We start from the raw sequence: 18,251 nt of genomic DNA on the forward strand, positions 1-18,251 counted from the left end.
ACAACAACAAAACCCCATCAAAATATTTATTTATCTGTTTTACATTGTGTAGTATGGGGGAAGGGGGCAGAGTGCTCTGCTAAATGTTGCTTTTTACTAAGAATTTTTATTTTTTACATTTAGATGACTGGCTTCTCCCGCTTCTGCTGTGCACAGGTTATTTTACCTCTAGTATTCATGAAGTAGCTTTGGAGATATTTCAGATATTTTTATTTTCTGGTTTGAAGCCTTGAAAGAATTATTGCAATGATTCCCAACAATACATCATTTTCAGAGACAATTTAACACATCACAATAGGAAACAGAATAATCAAATTAATGGCGCTTCGACTTTGAGATCTGATTGCTTGTGTGTGACAGAATCAAGTCATCAGTAATGTTATTAGTAACACCACTTTTCTGTGTTCGTCAGTAAAAAATACTGAGTAGATACCGATTAGGAATAGATTAGATTATCAGTGATACTCAAATGCAATCACAGGAAAATAATGGTTAACTTGTGCATTCCTCAGGCATCCTCTCACTCTCCAAGACTGAGGTAAAAAGTCCACTGCCCTCACTCCTGGGCATCTCACTATCTCCACAGATATGTCGTGTGGACCAACTGCTTTGTCTTGACATGTGTGAAACTTCCTGATTCACTCATTTTTCTCCATCTGTCCTCTGATGAATTTTCTTCATTCATCAGCTCCTCAAGATACTACTTCCATCTTCTTGAGACAGCTTGTCAGAGCTAATTCTACTTATTAATTACACGTGTGCTTTCGCTGCTGAGACACACAAGTGAATTACACTGCTCTTATATTGCCAGGGTTGTTGACTGATTATTGGAGGGCTGTCCTGACATGTAGGTTGAACACCATTTATGTGCTTAAGTTTCGGCTTGTTCTGTATCAGGCTGGCAACTCATCATTTATGGTATTCCCTTTTCCCCTATGGCCAAATCCATCACTTGTTAGAGATGAGTTCTTGTGGTAGAAACTTTGAAAAAGAGAAGAAGAAGAAACTACAATGAGTCAATATTATTTTAGAAACAAAGCACACATAAATTTTGATCAGCTTACGTTTCTGAACACATTCAAATCACGTTTGTTACTTAACCACCTCACCAAAAACTACAGCGGGGTCGCACAGTGGGGCCTGACAGCACTGTGAGCTCTGTCAAGTTAGTTACACTAGAATAAAAGATTATATGATTGTAAGAAAATAAAAGTGTTTTATTTCCAATATGCAGACAAAAAAAATGAAGACTGAAGGTCTAATTAATATTTTTATGCAAAATCGGCTTACATGTAAAAAGGTTTCTGTCGGCTGGCCCCAAAGGTGTGACTTCCGGGCTTGATTGGCAAACTGAAGAGATGTGCATTAAACGGAGGTGGTGATTTATATATATATATATATTTTATTTTCTTAGCGGTTCAGAGCATCTTCTGTATTTTATTACCAATGAAATAGTTATTGTTATAAAGATAAACTAAATTATTTGATAATTTATTTATTCTTAAGGAAACTCTAACAGCAACGGCCACTATATATTATTTTGAAACGCCCAACCGGAACTTATTTAAGCAATTACCTCGTTTGCTAAGAAAACGCTGTTTTTTTAAAGGGAAACCAAGGTTGTTGAGGTCTGTGGTGGGCATAGCAGGTGGAAGGTAGGTGTAAACTAATTTTTGCACTATAGCTGTCCAGTTACCACAGATGTTCTCAGTCTTTAATTTTTTCTTGTTTCGGAGCTTATCGCTGGGGTTAGCGGAAACCGAGATGCGTGCAGGTGTCAAGTCAAACGAACTGGTAAAGTGCGAGCTAACTAGCTAGCTAGGCTGAAGCTAGCGAGGCTAACGGTTGGATTTCCGCGGTTTGCAAAGAAGGCTGCCGTGCTCCGGGATCTTACTGCCTTTGGTTGGCCGGAGTAGACAGTGGAAAAGTTAGTGTTGTTGGCTGTTCGCAAAAAACATACTGTCACGGTTGTATTTTGCCTTTTATAAGTACAGTGGCGAATATTTGCTGTGAGTGGCTGCGGGCGGTAAGGGGGGCATTTCCTTTACATAGACGGTTCTGTTCAGTATGCTAAAGTCCTTCTCCGTAGAGGCGAGGTAAGAATAATAAAAGGCCAGTCATCCTCTTCATTACAGCATATTTTACGATGTTACATTTATAAATGCTAACTTTTAGTAGTTTTTCATAATTAAAATTACTTGTATGAGTAAGTATGTATGTTGTGAAGCCAATTGGTCTCGTCAAACAAACAGGCAAGTTGTGTTTGGCAAATGCTAAAAGATAGGAAACCTAAATGAGTGATTTGGGATTTTTTTTAATTTATTTTTTTAAGTTGTAGAGTTTTGTAATTGCAAATGGTAGGGTGTAGTCACTGTGGGAAGTTTTATTATTATTGTTGTTGTTGTTGTTACATTACATAGTAGAAAAAGAACAATAATTTTAACACTGCTTCATTTGTGGGTTCAACCCTTCTTTGGGTACAAGAGCTTCTACTCCATCTAATGCCACTGTATAGTCCCTCTGAGCTAAGGGCACACTTGTAACTGTACCCTGTGTAAAGTGATACACATCTGTGTTGGGGCATGCTTTCCTCCACCACACAGCTGACCTTGACCAAGTCTACATTCTCAAAAGGGTACACCTTTCCCAGACAGTTTAACAGCTTCATGTTGCTGCTCATTTCTTTTCTAGAGGTGCAGTCAGTTTTTGCGTCATGTGGGGAACAGATGCCGTTACAAATGGACATTGGTAATGGTGACATAGGGCAGTCTTACGGAAGATATTTAGTGAATGCAGTGAGGTTTTATTGCTGAATGTGTGTTTTGTTTACTGTAAATGGAACAGTCTTGCATGTAAACTTTATTTTGCGCTGAGGTTCATCAAGAATCTAAGAGTCCCTAAAAGAGTTTGATAGGCTGGCCATCCTCCTTTGTTTTGTTTGTTTTGTTTTGTCTTTTTTTTTTCTTTCTTATCAGCATGCTGGGGACCTTCAAGTTACTATAAGAGTACGCACAGTCACTGCTTATTTTGTCCCTCGTGCCACACAAGCACAGTGTGTATGTGCTTAACAGTTGGCCGCTTGCATTTATGTCTTAAAATGCAACCATTAACAGAGCATGTGAGGGAACTGAGCTTTTTTTTTTTCTGTGATATGCATACCAAGGCAAGATTTTTCCAGATGATATAACACTGAAGATGTGTCTGTAAAAAATCTATCTGAATGCTTCATCTGTTTAATAAAATTGTCCTTCTACTCCTCACCTTCTTTAGGGTTGCTGCTGTTTGCAGGAACGTGTGGAGCAGAAGAGCTGTGCCATTCCCCCTTTTGCCCTCTCATGCCCCCCTTTCCCCCGTGTGTCTCCCTGTGTGTTAGTGCCCCCACACCCCACCCACCCCCAACCTGATCCGTTGCCGCTCCAGCCCAAAGTCGCCCTCTCACCCCATGCTTGGGACAAAGGTTGCTCACTGCCAGCCCAATGACTGCCTGGATTGTACTACCTGTCAGCTTGTCTGCCTTCTCCATCACAGGAATATGGATAGTGTGAGTCACAGTGCCTGGGTCTTGTATGCTGTCACATTTAAATGTGTTACATGATGGGTCGATTAATTGAAGGGTTTGTGGGAAAGGACGGAGCAAATGGGCTTTTGTCATTGGGGATTTGTTTCTTTCTTTAAATTATGGTGGGTTTTTTACTCTACAGGTATGCCATGGCTGTGATGAATCACCATGTGTGTCCTGTGGAGAACTGGTATGTGATTTTTCTTCTATGAAGGTGATGAAATGGGCTAAAATATCTAATGGGTTACAAAAATAAACCAGAGCTAACTCCATAGCTATGAGCAGGGAATAAACAGAGCTTTTTGTGTCACTCCTACAGGTCTTACAATGTAACATGCATAGAAGAGCTGCCCCGGCCAGGCTTCCCGAAGTCATGCTGCACCATCCAGGACATCCCCCTCATCAGGTCCCTTTGCTACACTTAATGTCTTTGTTTCAGAGTACAAAAGCTATTTTGTGTTAGCAAAGGCCTCGAAGCATGAATTATCATCTTGTTATGTCATCGTTTTGCATAAATTGCATTTGTTTAATTTGCAAATACGCCACTTACCACAGGCAAGTACAATAGCGCTCTTGTAAAAACTAATCACTCCAAACAAGTTTTTGCAGTCCGTACGTTTAGATGATTTCTCATCTAAGTTTCAGGCCGTGTAAGCCGACATTTGGTGTCATACTTGAATTTATTAGAGAAGCTTCCCTTGGCAGAAGCATACTGTTAAACAGTGTCAGGTAAAATACATGCGTAGTCCTTTTAAAGTAAGTCTCACTATTCAGCAGCCATCTTGTCATCACCTCAGGGAAGTTATTTGGGCATTTATCTTAAAGATCCTATCTAAATGAATGGGGAAGGGGCCATGGCTAGTCTTATAAATAACTGCTTAAGACAGTGTTTCCTCCTTCTCACACCAGATCATTGAACAAATGGATGCAGTTAACAAAAAACAATAAGTACACTTTTCCATGTTTTTAGTATATCGAGTGGTTTGAGAACGGTTTAGTTTTGAATCTCAGTATGTGACACTGCAACAACATGATTATCTCATGTTTTTCAGTTCATTACATTGTTGATTTGCTCTTTAAGGGTAGAGGCAGGACAGCTGCCATCTTTGGCGTTTCAGAAATTAGAATAATTTATGTAATTTTTGTTGTGTGTGTGTGTCTTTGTAAATACTGTCTATATCTTGTCTTCACAGTAAATGTGGCTCCTACCCTCCTGAAAGCTGTCTGTTCAGCCTGATAGGCAATGTTGGAGCCTTCATGGGTAAGCCTAACTAAACGCAGTATGCATGCATATCTTTACAGTGTGAATAGATGTCGATGTAGCTTGCAGTGAGTTGGCTGAGTGTGACATGTAGTCTGTAAACAATGGGGAAAATCTGTTCCTCATTATGTTTTATGTTCTATTGTTATGTTAAGTTTTAGCAACACCCAACGACAGGGTTTTAGTGTTTATGTACTAGTGTTAGCCAATGTATCACCAATTGAAGACACCAGGAAGCGACTGTACCCAAGTTTTACTTCCTGTAAAACTACCAGTTGACATTTTAACACTTCCTTTTTTTGTTGTTGTAATGATTACATAATCATTTTAAGCTACTTTCTGTTTCAAGTCTTAATGTTAAACTGAGATAATCATCTGTAAGAACATCAAACTTATTCGACTAGCAAGAATGATACCCTCTGTAATTGATTACCAAAGTATGACTTGGTGTATTTTTTTTATTTTATTTTTTTAGTCTTTAGTGTCTTAAAACATTTAAGAGCATCTTAAATGACACACAGAAGAAAGGTGTGGGGTCATTTCATAAGGAATAAAAGGTGGACTGGTTAAATCTCTAATCTGTCTTTATATTCATTACCAACACTTGAGTGAAAAGCCTGTTGGCTTCTGTTTGTTAAACAAAATTAGGCAGTAGACACCTTTCATCTCAACACTGTCTCCACAGTCCACTCTGTATATTTTATTAATTCTCCACAGTTTCCCACAGGCACAGACGTTAGCCACAAGAGTTATGCAGGGGCTGGAAATAGCCTGTGCTCTCTAATCAATAATGAATACAGCTTTCCTTCCCCCTCTGTCCCTTCCCCTTCATTCACCTTCTGTGGCTTTCCTCCATTCCTTCTCCTCCCCCTCTCTCGTTTTATCACCACTCACTTCTGTCCCAGTTTTCCCACAGCTGCTTGATTGCTTCTCTCCTGCAGCTCTACTTCATTATTCACGTCACCTTTACTTCTCATATGTCTTTCCTTTATATTCCAGCTGTCATGGTTTTATTTTGTTTCCTTGCATTTTTAGTAAATAATGCATTTCTGCAATTCCTCAGTAGACCAGAAGCCGTTTTAGACCCTCCAATTCCTTCCTGTGTTGGTAGCTTGTGATGTTGGGCTCTGTTTTACTGACTTGCAACCTGGGTTTTTAAGCCTGCTGAGAAAATTGACCCTTATGCAAGCAGAGATGTCAGTATTTGAAAGCCAGCATCCTGTCTAGGGCAGCAGTTACATGAATCACATAGTCTAACCTTTGGAAGAATGCGTGAAGCTACTTCCCAGCTGCCTTTCTCATGATGCAGAACAGCGAGTGTCCAAATCTCAGGCGTTCAAGTTTATTCTAAAAAATTAGGAAAACAAAAGCATACTTTTCATACTAAGACCGCTTCGTTCCAATTTCAAATCAAAAAGATTATAGATCATTAATACTTGTTAAATTTGTTTCCAACAGTTGTGATGGTGTGCTTTTTGCGCTACGCCCAAGTGATCGAACACAGCCACAGATGCTGGGTCAACACCAGCGCTCTGGTGTCTGGCTGCACCAATGCCATTGGTCTTGTCATGGTGGGCAACTTTCAGGTAAGTAAAGAAAGGAATATAATGATTGGCAGATATCATAAACCTGTTTTTATTCACAATAGAAACCCATCTAATGTTTAAAATGAGAAAATGTACCACTTTTAAGAAAAAAACCCCATATTTGCTCATTTGAATGTGGCGCGCAAAAGCGCCCTCGTGTTTTTCCACGATAGTCTGTAAATATCTGAGAACCGAGGAGAGCAGCTGCTGAACTTGAACAGCAGTATTCTCTCATTCTTGTCTGAAATAGATTTTTCTTCTGTTTCATGATCCGTCGGATGTTTTTTAGTTGAAGGGTCTGGACTGCAAGCAGGCCAGTTCAGCACCTACATTCTTCTGTTCTCATGTAAAAATGGCTGCAGTCGGTGGTTTAACAGTCTCCGCTCAAATTTGCATGGCCTTCTCTTTTAAAATAAACAAAACAAAAGCCATCGCCTGAATGGGAGGATAAGTTTCTCTAAAACCAGTGTACATATCATTCAGTATTGATGGGATCTTTCTGTTTGTACAAGCTGTTTATTTCACAGGCACTGATGTGCCTCAATACAATCTAGATGCAGACTTTTGAACTGAGTGCTGCTGATAAGCTGGATTGTCGTCAGTTTGTCTGACCACAGAGCATTTTTTGTTACCAGGGTCAATTTTATATCATCTTTAGCCAGAGAAGACGGCTATGTGTTTACTCACATGTTGCTGCCATCAAATTTAAAATGACCTTAATTTCTAAAATGATACATTTTCTCAGTTTAAACATTTGATGTTTCAGTGTTGTGAATAAAATGAGCTTATGAGACTTGCAAATCATTGCATTCTATTTTTATTTTCATTTTATAGTGATGCTGATCACAATAAGTGAAGACCTCGTGGATGTCACAGTTCAAACGGCTCTTCTGACATTGTTTCCATCTGACAGGTTGATCATGCCAAATCTCTTCACTATGTGGGAGCGGGTGTGGCCTTTCCAGCAGGGCTGCTGTTTGTGTGCCTGCAGTGTGTGTTGACCTACCGTCTGGCTGTCACGGCCCTCGACTACTGGATGGCTCATTTCCGAGTGGCTCTGGCACTGGGAGCCATGATCTCCCTCGTCTTCAGTATCCTTTCCTTACTGGAGTGAGATCCTTGTTATTATGCAGATAAACGTATGAATGTGGTTTCAGCTCTTATAAGCTTTTTTTCAGTTCCTTTAAAGCCACACTGATGATTTTGTCATTTAAAGGCATGGTGGCTCTGTGCCTTACAGTAAGACCGTCCTGGGTTCAAACTTAGACGAGGCCTTTGTGTGCTCCATGGATGCTCTTGCTCCAGTTGGACCTCGTGGTGACCTGAGCAGGGTGTAACCTGCTTTTCTCGCCACCTCACCTGGGACAGGAACAATCTATGAACTAAATAAGAAAAATAGCCTTTGATGTCAAACTGCCTACCTGCCTACTCATTGGCTGATTGGCAACAGAAATTAGAACCGTTCAGCTCCGTCCTCATCAATCCTCTAAGCTGCACGTGTGCGCACTGCTGGCACGGTCTCTGCGCACAGAAAAAAAAAATCTAACCTGAATTAAAATTAAAACTTTGACACTGCAAAACAGAATTGTTTAGTCAGTAAGTGACCGGCTGCTCCCGTATGGGATTAGAACAGACCTTCCCAAAGTATGGGGGCGCAGAGCCATTGCAGGGGGGGCGCGGTATGAAAAGGAAAAAACAAAACAAAAAAAACCCGCTTGGACACTGCTAGCATAATGGACAGGTTTTTGACGGGGCGCCCACACAAATGCAAATCAGGAGATGAAGCATCGCTGAATATGTTTCCAAACCAACTTCATTCAAAGCCAAAGACTAGAAAATATGGTGAAGCAAATCTGCCCTTTGGCTTCACCTGCACAAGTGCCGCGGTAGGTTTTCCCTTCATTGGGAGCAGCGCTGGGCTCTCCAAATCACGGACAAACAGTATCCCAGTTGTTTATGTTTTTAAACCCATTTTGCACAGAGAGGCATTTTTTTGAAAAATGTATTGATAGCAATGTTGAACATTATTACACAGGAAAAAAACAACTACACGAAAAATAATTACACCGTGACGCCTCTGCCTTTGTAAACAGAGGGACATTAACTGCATGTGTGTATGTAAGCGTGTAAACCTGCAGATAGAGACAAAATACTGTTAATCTGACTATCTGCCATTCTGCAATTCATCTCATGTAAACAATAACATGGCGCACAGCGCAACGTGAAAAAGGCTCATACCTTTGACGTTGCCTGACCAACTCTGTATTCCTCGTCCACACTAAACGCAAAAAATTAGTTTAAAAAAAAAAATCTGTTTTCGGTGATTCGAAACGCCGTTTACATGTGGACGAAAGGTCCAAACACATAGAAACAGCTGCGTTTGCAAAATACCCGTGTAGGTGCGGACGTAGCGTGAAAGAGTTTATTTTCTTACTACCTGTAATTTATTGCAGATTACTTGTATTTAGTTAATTGTTTACTAAATGTTTGAGATGTGAAATAAACTGCAATGGAGCAAAATATGGGTGTGTGGTTAAAGGATGTGTTTGCACGTGCATGTGCGCGCGCTGGGAGGGGGGGGGGCGAATATTTTTCTTGTAAAACAAAGGGGGGGCCTGGCAAAAAAAAAAAAATGGGAACGACTGGATTAGAAGATGCCACCTTATCCCATAGTCCAGCCAATAATGTGATTCACATTCGTATACACGCAGCTAATCAACGTGGCTGACAGGCTATGACAGCGTCCTTATGCGCCGACACCGGTGTTTTAGCTAGCAAAGCGGCGTGGCTGATGTGGAGTGAAGCCACGTTAATGACAACGTGCACAACCATTGGAGCAGGACAGACGGAACAATTGACGGAAAAAGTGTGGACTTTATAACAGTTTTTAACTCTGTGTAAAACCAGAGTTATGATAAAAATAGATGCAATGTTTGTTTTTCTTCCTGAATACTGTCGTTGTTTATATTTACTGTGGGAAGAAACGGTAAAAACTGCGTTTTATAAGGAAAACACTCAAAAGCCTGTGAGCAAAAACACCAAAAAAACCCCACCCTTTCCTATTGGTGGAAAAATGTACCGTGTCGACCAATCAAAAAACGATATAGCAACATAGCATTTAGTTGTTTAGGAAGGGGGGAAGTTTTAGGAGTGACGGCGTGTTTTGAGATGTGAGAGATTTGCGAAGTTTAGGTGTAGTTAGTGTGTAGTTAGTGTGTAGTGTAGTCAATAGTTGTGTGTGTCAGAACAATGAGGCGACTGCTGAATGTTACAGGTGTTACAGCAGTGACACATCTCCTGTTGTCAGGCCTGCAGGTATCAGGCCGTTGTTCTCCTTCATCTCATAGTGGACAGAAATTATTTTTTGCAGCGGCACAAATAATTTGTGTGGCATCAAATTTAATGCAGAACAGCTGATTGTTCTGTAAATAGTTTAAAATGTTTATTTAAAAAAAAAAAAAACGCCTTGGCTGCATTTTTAGGTAAACAGCTGCAAAAAACTTTGTTTGCATAACTCAGTTACTTTTTTGAAGAAGTAACTATATAATTAATTGCCCATCATTGGTCTTTATATGCTGTATTTTGCAGACAGAGTTACAGGACTCTCTCCCAGACCACAGACTCATACTCATAATACAAGTCAAGAGTTTTATTTAAAAAAATTTTAAAAAGTTGTTTTCAAAATTGGAGTTAAAGTTATTTTTACTTCAATAGTGTTAACATCCTACACAGGTCATGAACAAGATTTTTTTTTTTTTTAAATTTCATTGTAAGTGGGCTAAAGCAGTTAAATAACGTTGTCTAACATAAGTGTAAATGCTGTAATTTGATTATTTTAATAAACCATGTAACTTTGATTCGATGCTGGCATGACCACAGTGCACACGTGTGCTATTGCTCACAGTGGTCCAAGGGACACTCAGGGAGTTTGTGTGTTCACTCAGATACATGAAATATTGGAGGGAACATTGGTCATTATAAGTAAGCCTACTGTGGGTGAAGAAAAAATGAAGACACCAATCATTTAATACTTTAAGTCCATCTGTTTGGTAGAGATTTGAATGTTCTGTCTGCTTCAGTGAGGATAAATGCTCTGTTCTCTCTACAAGAGCCGTTTGTCATCCTTAACTTGTCCTCCAAGGCGGCATCTTCTTCATTCACGAGAGCTTTACCCTGCAGCACGCCGCAGCCATCTGCGAGTGGGTCTTCACGGTGGACATCCTGGTTTTCTACGGGACCTTCACCTATGAGTTTGGCACAGTCACCAGTGAGACCATGATGGCAGGCTTGCAGCAGAGCCACCACGGCTCAGGGGTGATCATGGGTTCCAGGGGCCAGGGCTCAACATTAGGAGGGGCAACCAAAGGCCTCAAGTCCCCTGGGGGAAGCAGCACATCGACACATCTCAACTGTACCCCAGAGAGCACAGCCATGTTGTAGCTGTGCAGCCCAGCCGAAAGGTCTGAAACATCACCGCAGAGGTGCTTCACGGGCTCCCACAGGAAGCCAAGCTGACAGAGGCAGCACGTGGAGGAAGAGGAGGCGTTTGGATATCCTCAACCTGTTTTTGTTTTTAAATCTCCACTGTTGGCGTGACCTGCTGCAGTTGTTTCCTGTAGTGTTGTTGAAAGTTTGGAGCCATGAATGTTCCTCGGAGGCTGTTGATCTGGGCACTTCTGCATTAGGTAGAGTGTTGCCTGACTGGGAGAGAAGTTTTTATTTTTTATTTTACTTTCTCCAAAAGTTGATTCTGTTCATCTGGCCGTAGCAAAGTCCAGATGAACAGAATCAACTTTTGGAGATTTACTTTCCTGGATGATTGAGGATGCATCAAGACGTTTATTTTATTTTATTTTTTACTCTGCATAGCTGATCTCTTGATGGTTTTCTCCTTCTCCCCAGACTCCTACACAAAACCTTGCGTGGCCGACCTGCTTCGGCTTTTTGCTTCTCTGCATGGCACGCTTTTCTTTCTTTCTGTCTTTTTCTTTTAACAGAAGAGCATTTCATGTTTGATTTCTGAGTTTGTGTAGTAGGTAGGAACCACTGAATGTCTGAGAAATGAATAGTTATGTTTTACAGTTTGAGAGCGCACAAGCTTTTTTTTAATCAATCAGGCATAAATTAATTATCGCACCTGCCTTTGGTTTGGTTGCACAGATAATTTGAATGCAGATGGTGAAGGTAGTTTTTAAATAACTTAAAAAAAAACAAAAACGTGTAAATGTGTATGTTGGGCCTGCGTCCCTCGTGTGACAGCAGCATGGAAATGAATCAATCACCCTTAGCTGATAATCGTCATCTCCTGTATGTCGTTCCATAAATGTGTTGACAGTTTCTTTGAAATGCTAACATTTCATGTCACCCTTTATTTCACCGATGTCCACGCAATAACTGCCATCAGTCATGTGATAATGAGTTTAACGCAAACCCTCTCTTTGCTTCTGACAGATATTTAAAGCCCATTTTATGATAAAACAAGAATCGACTTTGGCGTTTGAGGGTTCTTGTTCGCACATTGATTCCAAGCTGGACCCTTGGAAGCCTTATTTGAGTTCATAGACCAGCGTTTTGTTTCAGTAAGAAGTGATGTGAAGCCCGAGGTAGTGTGATTTATTCACAGGAGAGGTACATATGATACAGGCTGTAGACTGGTGTCAAAGTGCTTTATGTGATGCGTTTTTGTTTTAAATTGTGTTGCCAATTTCTCTTAAGTTGTTATCTTTGTAGTAGCTCAACACCAGACTGCCACACATCACCACTGGTCAAACTGCAGCTGGCTAATGCCGCCTGTTTAGGTTACATTTCTTTATGTTGGAGTGAGTGAGGTGTGTTTCACAGATGCACAGTATTCTGCCCTCTGCATAGTGTTGAGTCATTTTAAACTGTCTGAAACACTGGATGCCAGCAATATATTTTTTTTTTTTTTTTTTTTTTTTAAAAAGGTCACCTACCTCTCTTATTTTTTATTTTTTATTTTTTTTATTTTTTTGTCAGTTGGATGTTACTAGAAGGTGAAAGCTTCTGGTACAGAATACAGTTGTGAAACATTTTCCATCTGGCAGCGTTTGAGGTATTTAATGTGATGGCGAGTGGGCAGTGTGCGACTCTGTCTGCAAGTGTCTGTCCTAAAAAGTGTCAGCATCCTGTGTAACGGCACAGTGGATGCCGTTACACAGGATGCACAATCATGTGTCTGTTTTGTCAATCCTGTTTGTCCTGCAAAACTTGCCAAAAAGACTAAAATCTACTCCAGGTTGAGTTAATTTTTTTGTGTCTTTTCCGTTTTAGCATTACATCTTGTACTTTTTTTTTTTTTTTTTTCTTTCTTCTCATGTGTTCACCTGTAACCTGTTTCGCCATACTGTTACTGAGTCATGCAGTTTGACTCCCAATGGCAGCTTGTTTGAGTCCTCACATTGGGGTTGGGATTATTCTGTTACAGCATCTATACCATAATGCCATCTTCCACAGGCCAAATATTAAATTAGTGGATTTCATTAGTTTGTTTTTTGTTTTGTTTTTTTTTTTCTTTCTATCCAAATGTGCACTTCAATAAGCAGTCAGATCATTGGGTTGTTTGTGTAGGAACACTGTATTACAAAAAGCCGCCTGAACTGTACGTCTTGAACTTTAGCAACACAGAAAAACTTTACTGGTCCTGTTTTTCTTTTGAATTTGAAGAGTATGTAAATGAATGGTAATCACGGAGTCTGACAAATCCCTGAAATCAAGTCAACACAAATTGTTTGTTTTTTTTATAAATTCTGTAAATATGTATGATTTTTGTCTATCATTTAGGTATTTTCATTTGACAGAGATTTATATTCAAATATGAAATAAAAATGATAAATTATTAGCACGTGGCTTTCATGGACTATTTTAAACGCACAGATTTCCCTTTGTTTCCTCAACGTTACTTTCAGCTGCTGTGTCTTTGATTTAGAAGATTATATTTCTTCTGTGTGGGATGGCCTTCCTGACACAACCCCGAAGGAATTCAGATCTCCTCCTGGGATCAGACCGGGGCTCTTGTTGGGTGAATGTGTAAACTACAACATTATATAAACGGCAAAATTAGTTCAACTCTACAAATCAGCTTCTATTTTCATTTCACTTTTGGTCTTGGGTGCGTCACACTGTGGAAACTGTCAGGTGGAATATTTTTAGGACTCGCCTGTTCTTTAATGCGGCCGTTCACACCAAATGCTGAATGAATTTGTGGCAGTTATTGCTTTTTTTTTTTTTTTGCATTTGGCAAAAGAGCTTGTAACCCAAATTGTGCACAGTTACTGAATATACACAGACACTGTTCCTGGTCAGTTGACTCTCAAATCATTTCTCTCCCTTCTCATTTTTTACATTTTTTTTTTTTTTTTTTTTTTTTTTTCTAAGGATGAATTTTTCACAAAATGCATCGTGTTGTAACACATTTGGTGTGTAATGGCCTTTATAGAGTGGCTTTGCTTGATTTACAGCTCAAAGCCTTATATATCTCATAATGAGCTTTGATACAGCCAAGACTCATGAGATAATGACACGAGCTTTATTTACCATCTGAAACAAGCAGTTTTAGATTGCCTTTCATCAAGGCAACTGTCTTCTGATTGGCTGCCCCTCGCAAACAGATATTCGGACAGCAGGTGGGTGGGGCTCCTGTCTTCACATAGCTGTGATCGAGATGACTGTAATGAGATCTGTTCTCTTTGTCATACCGAGCCAAGAGTAAAACCAGAACGTCAGTGACGTAGTAGCTCAGCTGGCTCATGATCCATCATAATTCACAGGTTACTGTAATGTATAAAGTGCAGAAAGACAGTGAAGAGTTTTGTCATTGCTTGGATGCACAAACCAATGAAAAGTTAGAGAAGCTTTAAGTCCGTCATATCCACGACACATTCATCTCATGTCACTAAAGTCTGACCGCCAGTCTAAGACTCATTACGTCACTGTGTACTTGCTAATAGTGGAGGGACATATGGACAGCTGATGAACTTCTCAGCACTCCATGAGTTCACTGATCCTTTTGTCTGAGATGGTGTTTAGAGCAGTCTGAGCTTTTGGCTCACAGGAAATACTTGTACATACACCGACCTCACAATTTAAAACTTTAAAACAAAGACCAACATGGCTTCCTAATCATAGCACGCCGTACTTGTTAGATAATAACAGCATCACTCTAACTATGGTTAGTGTTCTATACGTTCTAACGTTTTTAAAAAAGGGCCAGCTACTTATTTGCAAGCATAAATAGAAACAACTTTGGACAGAGCAGCTGACACAAATAGCTTCATAATTGGTTAAAAAAGAAAAGAAAAAGCCTGTTTAAATGTTTCCCAGATTATCACTGTGACGTGGACGCAGTTTGAAGATTGTCATATGATTCAGGAGCATTAAAACCAATTCTGTGCAGATTGTGTTATTAATATTCGCTCCAGATAGGCTACAGGACAGCCAGTGTTTTTTCTAAAATCAAAACATCATGGGACCAGCTGAAGGGGAACTCCACAAATCTTCCCAATTACAGATCAAATTACTCAGCATGAGGAACAGACAGAAAAATCTGCTGAGACCGCAAATGTACAAAAAAGCCCGTTCTCTACTGCGAACATGGAGTTTGAAAGGTGCGGGCATTTATCAGTGAACAATGGGCAACCCAGAATTTGACGTCCGCTAAGCTTGTTGGCGATTCTTTTAAAATTAAGCTTTTGATTAAAAAAAACAAACAAAATAAAATCAATTTTTTCAATTTTTATTTTTATGAAGAAGTAAGAACAGCAGCAGACAGATCTTAAAATCATAAATTACAAATCATAACTTCATGGTCGTTGAACAAATACAGACGAACAGATTTTGTCCATTTATAGCCTACAAAGTTGTTTTTTTGTTTGTTTTTTTTAAAGGAAAGGAAAAAGCAGCTGCTGTGTCTGAGAGCGCTCTGCTGGCAACAGGATGTGGAAGTATAATGGTCCTAGCTAGTGAGAAAAAGAGCATTTGAAATGTTTAATGACCTTGTTGCTTCCACTGCATTCACACCACGTCAACAGAGTGGGGAGAACAGGAGCCTGTTTACATTAATCCTCGACAGTCATCCCGATTGCCCGACATTAAGTCATTCCAGATAACCCGATGTGTTTTTTTTTACTGTGGTCCATTTTTTCATTATTACAATTTATGTAGGATTTGCTGATATTTTGCCAAATATTTCACACTGTTTCCCCATCCTTGAGCGTGAAACTACACTCTGTTTGAAATGGTGTGCGAATGCAGCTTTATGCACTTCTCAAGCTTTCATTAAACTAAAATGTCAACGTGCCACAACCTTGCCCAACAGCACTGCAGCGTCATGTGTACATGGCTCCATGCAGGCCCTCCAGCCGATGCTCGCTCTGTTTCCTTCTCTCCTGCAGATCAGAAAAATAAATTAAAAAACAACAATATAGAGCTAATGCCACGATAAATGTACGGTTAAACGTTAGGACACACTCAAACACACCCACCTTGTCTTTTTTAAACTGCTCGTAGTCTGCATTATCAGTGGGTAATTCAAGTCGGCAGAGCGGACAGGAGTTGGTCTAAAGTTTAAAGACGACAAAGAAGCAAAAAGGATTTGTAAGAGGTCACGCTCGTGTGTTTTCTATTTCAAAGAGAAGCACAAACACGGGAGCGTTACCTTGTCCAGCCATGGCAGTATACATCCTGAGTGGAAAAGGTGTTTGCAAGGCATTTCTCGAGCCGTTTGCTGCTCCTCAAACTCCAGCAGACACACAGGACACTTGAGACCTCTGCCTGTGAGAACGAAAAACAAAAAGCCACATCAAAATCTCAGGTGATATGCACGCTTAAGTAGATTTTACATAGATCATGGGCTGATCATCAACCTAAATGTCAGGGCAGTTAATTCTCATGGTTCTGTCTACCTGCTTGTTCAGCAGTTATAACGATCACAGTGAGGGTCTGAACGGCAGTTTTGGCAGCCGGAGGAGGAAGCCTCTGGTCCCAGCTTGACATGCCAGCATAGCGTGCATCAATCCAGTCCAAGCCCTGTATCAAATACCTGTAAACACCAACGCAGGCACCAACAGTCAGTCAGAGCACTGCACACATGAGAATAAAGCCTCTCTGTTTGCTAGCCCTCACCTGGCCATCTCAAGGAGAGCATTCTGGCGGTACTGCTCCTCGGGGTCGGTGGGCTCGCAGTTGTGTTCATCAAAGTAGGATGCCATTTCCGCCCAGTACGTCCTGTTCACAACAAAAGAAATCAGGCATGAATGAGACGTGCTGAACGAGAGCTTGGCTCTACAACAGACAGTGAAAGTGAAAAGCTGAGGAATGCGATTGGTGAGTGAGCACCGTGCAGGAAAGTACGAGAAACACAGCTATGCCAATCATACTGCAAAAGCAGATATATGTGCTGCCTTGATGGCAGGGACTGATGTTGTTTTGTAACAGTTTTGTTCTGGATAAACATTCAAAGAGAGTGTGATGGGGATCTGAAAGATAGTCCAGTCATGTTTTACAATACAGGCTTTTCTTGGGAACACAATAGAGGGGGAGGGGGGCAGATAACAACAACAACAACACGAGCCAGCGCAGATACCATCGACCTGCGCTACTTGCTTTATTTCGTGAAAACAAAAGAGAAAAGCGCTCAACTTTAGCAAATTCTGTTCACGTATTAAGGATATAAATAAAACTTCAAAATATAAAACTGAGACCATCGCAAAAAGCGTTTTCCAGCCGAACTGTGTAAACAGTGAGCCAGCCGCTTCGACGTTAACGACCAACAATGGCTCAAAGGCTCTTCCACATTACAAATAGCCTCCACACGGAACTACCGTAAACACCAACCCTTACACGAGCTTTGTACAATCATAAGATACAAAAATTATTTGTTGTCTTAAAACTATTCTAAACCTGATAAATTTGGTCGACTCACCTGAAATCTTGCAAAGAAACATTTGTCATCTTTCCGGGTACGAAGATAGCCACGTGACTCCTCGTCCAATCACAGTCGAGGTTTGGTTTTCCTCGTCTTCTGTTTTGTTTGTCTACGTAAGCGTGCAAAATGTCTCACTAGCGCCCACAACCGGTGAAAGACGTTCCCAAACACTGAACTTTCAAAGGGTTTCTGTACGAAAACGAATCATTTATTCATCATTTTTCTTATCTGAAGGTTATGAATAATACGGGCCTTCTGCCTAGACTCTGTAGAATTTCTTAAATAAAAAGGGCTAACTTATCATAGTGAGTAGGGACAGCAGGGTGCTGTGAAGGTTGTGGGTTTGAATCCTCTGTTCCTGCGTGTCTTGATCCCCATTGGTGATTTTATATTTGCTGAAGGCGTAAACGTGAGCATGAATAATCTATGCATTAGCTCTGTGACCTCTCCAGGATGTACTCTGCCTATCACCCAGCTGTGACCCTGAAGTGGATAAGCAGAAGAAGAGGGCTCTTACCTCATCCTGAAAGAGGTGCTCTACAGCTGGACTAATGTCTGATTAAAGTGGACCTATGATGATTTTCCTTATTTTATATTATCCATGTAACTGTGATGAATTAAACTTTACATAATGAAGTCGTCGCGTGTACAAACAATCTCTGAGTGTTTTTGATGATTTTAGTGAGAGCAGGTATCCTTAGTAAAGCCACACTCATCTTCTCTTTAAACCTTTTGTCTGCACTATTCAGCCAATCAGAAGATGGCTAGCTTAAAGGGAAGGACTAGAAAGCTAAAACAGCTTGTGTAAGACAGTGGATGCTCTGAGGGACTGTACCAAGATAAATAAGGGTCATTTTTACCTGTGAATCATGCAAAGCTTCTCTAGAAGCTGAGAATAAAATT

At 40.4% G+C, this 18,251-nt stretch overlaps 2 protein-coding genes across 2 annotated transcripts; one reads left to right on the forward strand and one right to left on the reverse strand.

Annotated features, from left to right (window-relative positions):
• The first annotated feature begins 1,570 nt into the window (after positions 1 to 1,570).
• On the forward strand, positions 1,571 to 11,164 carry LOC113034225 (transmembrane protein 150A). Its single transcript, XM_026188624.1, has 8 exons — positions 1,571 to 1,655; positions 3,271 to 3,541; positions 3,702 to 3,749; positions 3,879 to 3,965; positions 4,753 to 4,820; positions 6,279 to 6,406; positions 7,320 to 7,497; positions 10,548 to 11,164. The coding sequence occupies exons 2-8, from the start codon at positions 3,477 to 3,479 to the stop codon at positions 10,844 to 10,846; spliced, it is 873 nt and encodes a 290-aa protein (XP_026044409.1). The 5' UTR covers positions 1,571 to 1,655; positions 3,271 to 3,476; the 3' UTR covers positions 10,847 to 11,164.
• Positions 11,165 to 15,146: 3,982 nt separating this feature from the next.
• On the reverse strand, positions 15,147 to 17,427 carry rnf181 (ring finger protein 181). Its single transcript, XM_026186467.1, has 6 exons — positions 17,346 to 17,427; positions 16,547 to 16,648; positions 16,327 to 16,463; positions 16,080 to 16,195; positions 15,907 to 15,981; positions 15,147 to 15,810 (listed from the first exon to the last, which is right to left on the reverse strand). Exons 1-6 carry the CDS (start codon positions 17,372 to 17,374, stop codon positions 15,751 to 15,753), a joined length of 519 nt encoding a protein of 172 aa, XP_026042252.1. The 5' UTR covers positions 17,375 to 17,427; the 3' UTR covers positions 15,147 to 15,750.
• Between the last annotated feature and the right edge of the window lie 824 nt (positions 17,428 to 18,251).

Source organism: Astatotilapia calliptera, chromosome 12 (genome assembly GCF_900246225.1).
Source record: "Astatotilapia calliptera chromosome 12, fAstCal1.2, whole genome shotgun sequence".
Classification (NCBI taxonomy): domain Eukaryota; kingdom Metazoa; phylum Chordata; class Actinopteri; order Cichliformes; family Cichlidae; genus Astatotilapia; species Astatotilapia calliptera.

Excerpts from the sequence above, each read along its gene's own strand:
- LOC113034225 (XM_026188624.1), top strand. The coding sequence starts at position 3,477 with ATGACTGCCTGGATTGTACTACCTGTCAGCTTGTCTGCCTTCTCCATC. Across the intron at positions 4,821-6,278 it reads CAATGTTGGAGCCTTCATGG|TTGTGATGGTGTGCTTTTTG; the intron begins GTAAGCCTAACT and ends TGTTTCCAACAG. Across the intron at positions 6,407-7,319 it reads TCATGGTGGGCAACTTTCAG|GTTGATCATGCCAAATCTCT; the intron begins GTAAGTAAAGAA and ends TCCATCTGACAG.
- rnf181 (XM_026186467.1), bottom strand. The coding sequence starts at position 17,374 with ATGACAAATGTTTCTTTGCAAGATTTCAG. Across the intron at positions 15,982-16,079 it reads TACTGCCATGGCTGGACAAG|ACCAACTCCTGTCCGCTCTG; the intron begins GTAACGCTCCCG and ends TTTAAACTTTAG. Across the intron at positions 15,811-15,906 it reads AGCAGTTTAAAAAAGACAAG|GAGAGAAGGAAACAGAGCGA; the intron begins GTGGGTGTGTTT and ends TCTGATCTGCAG.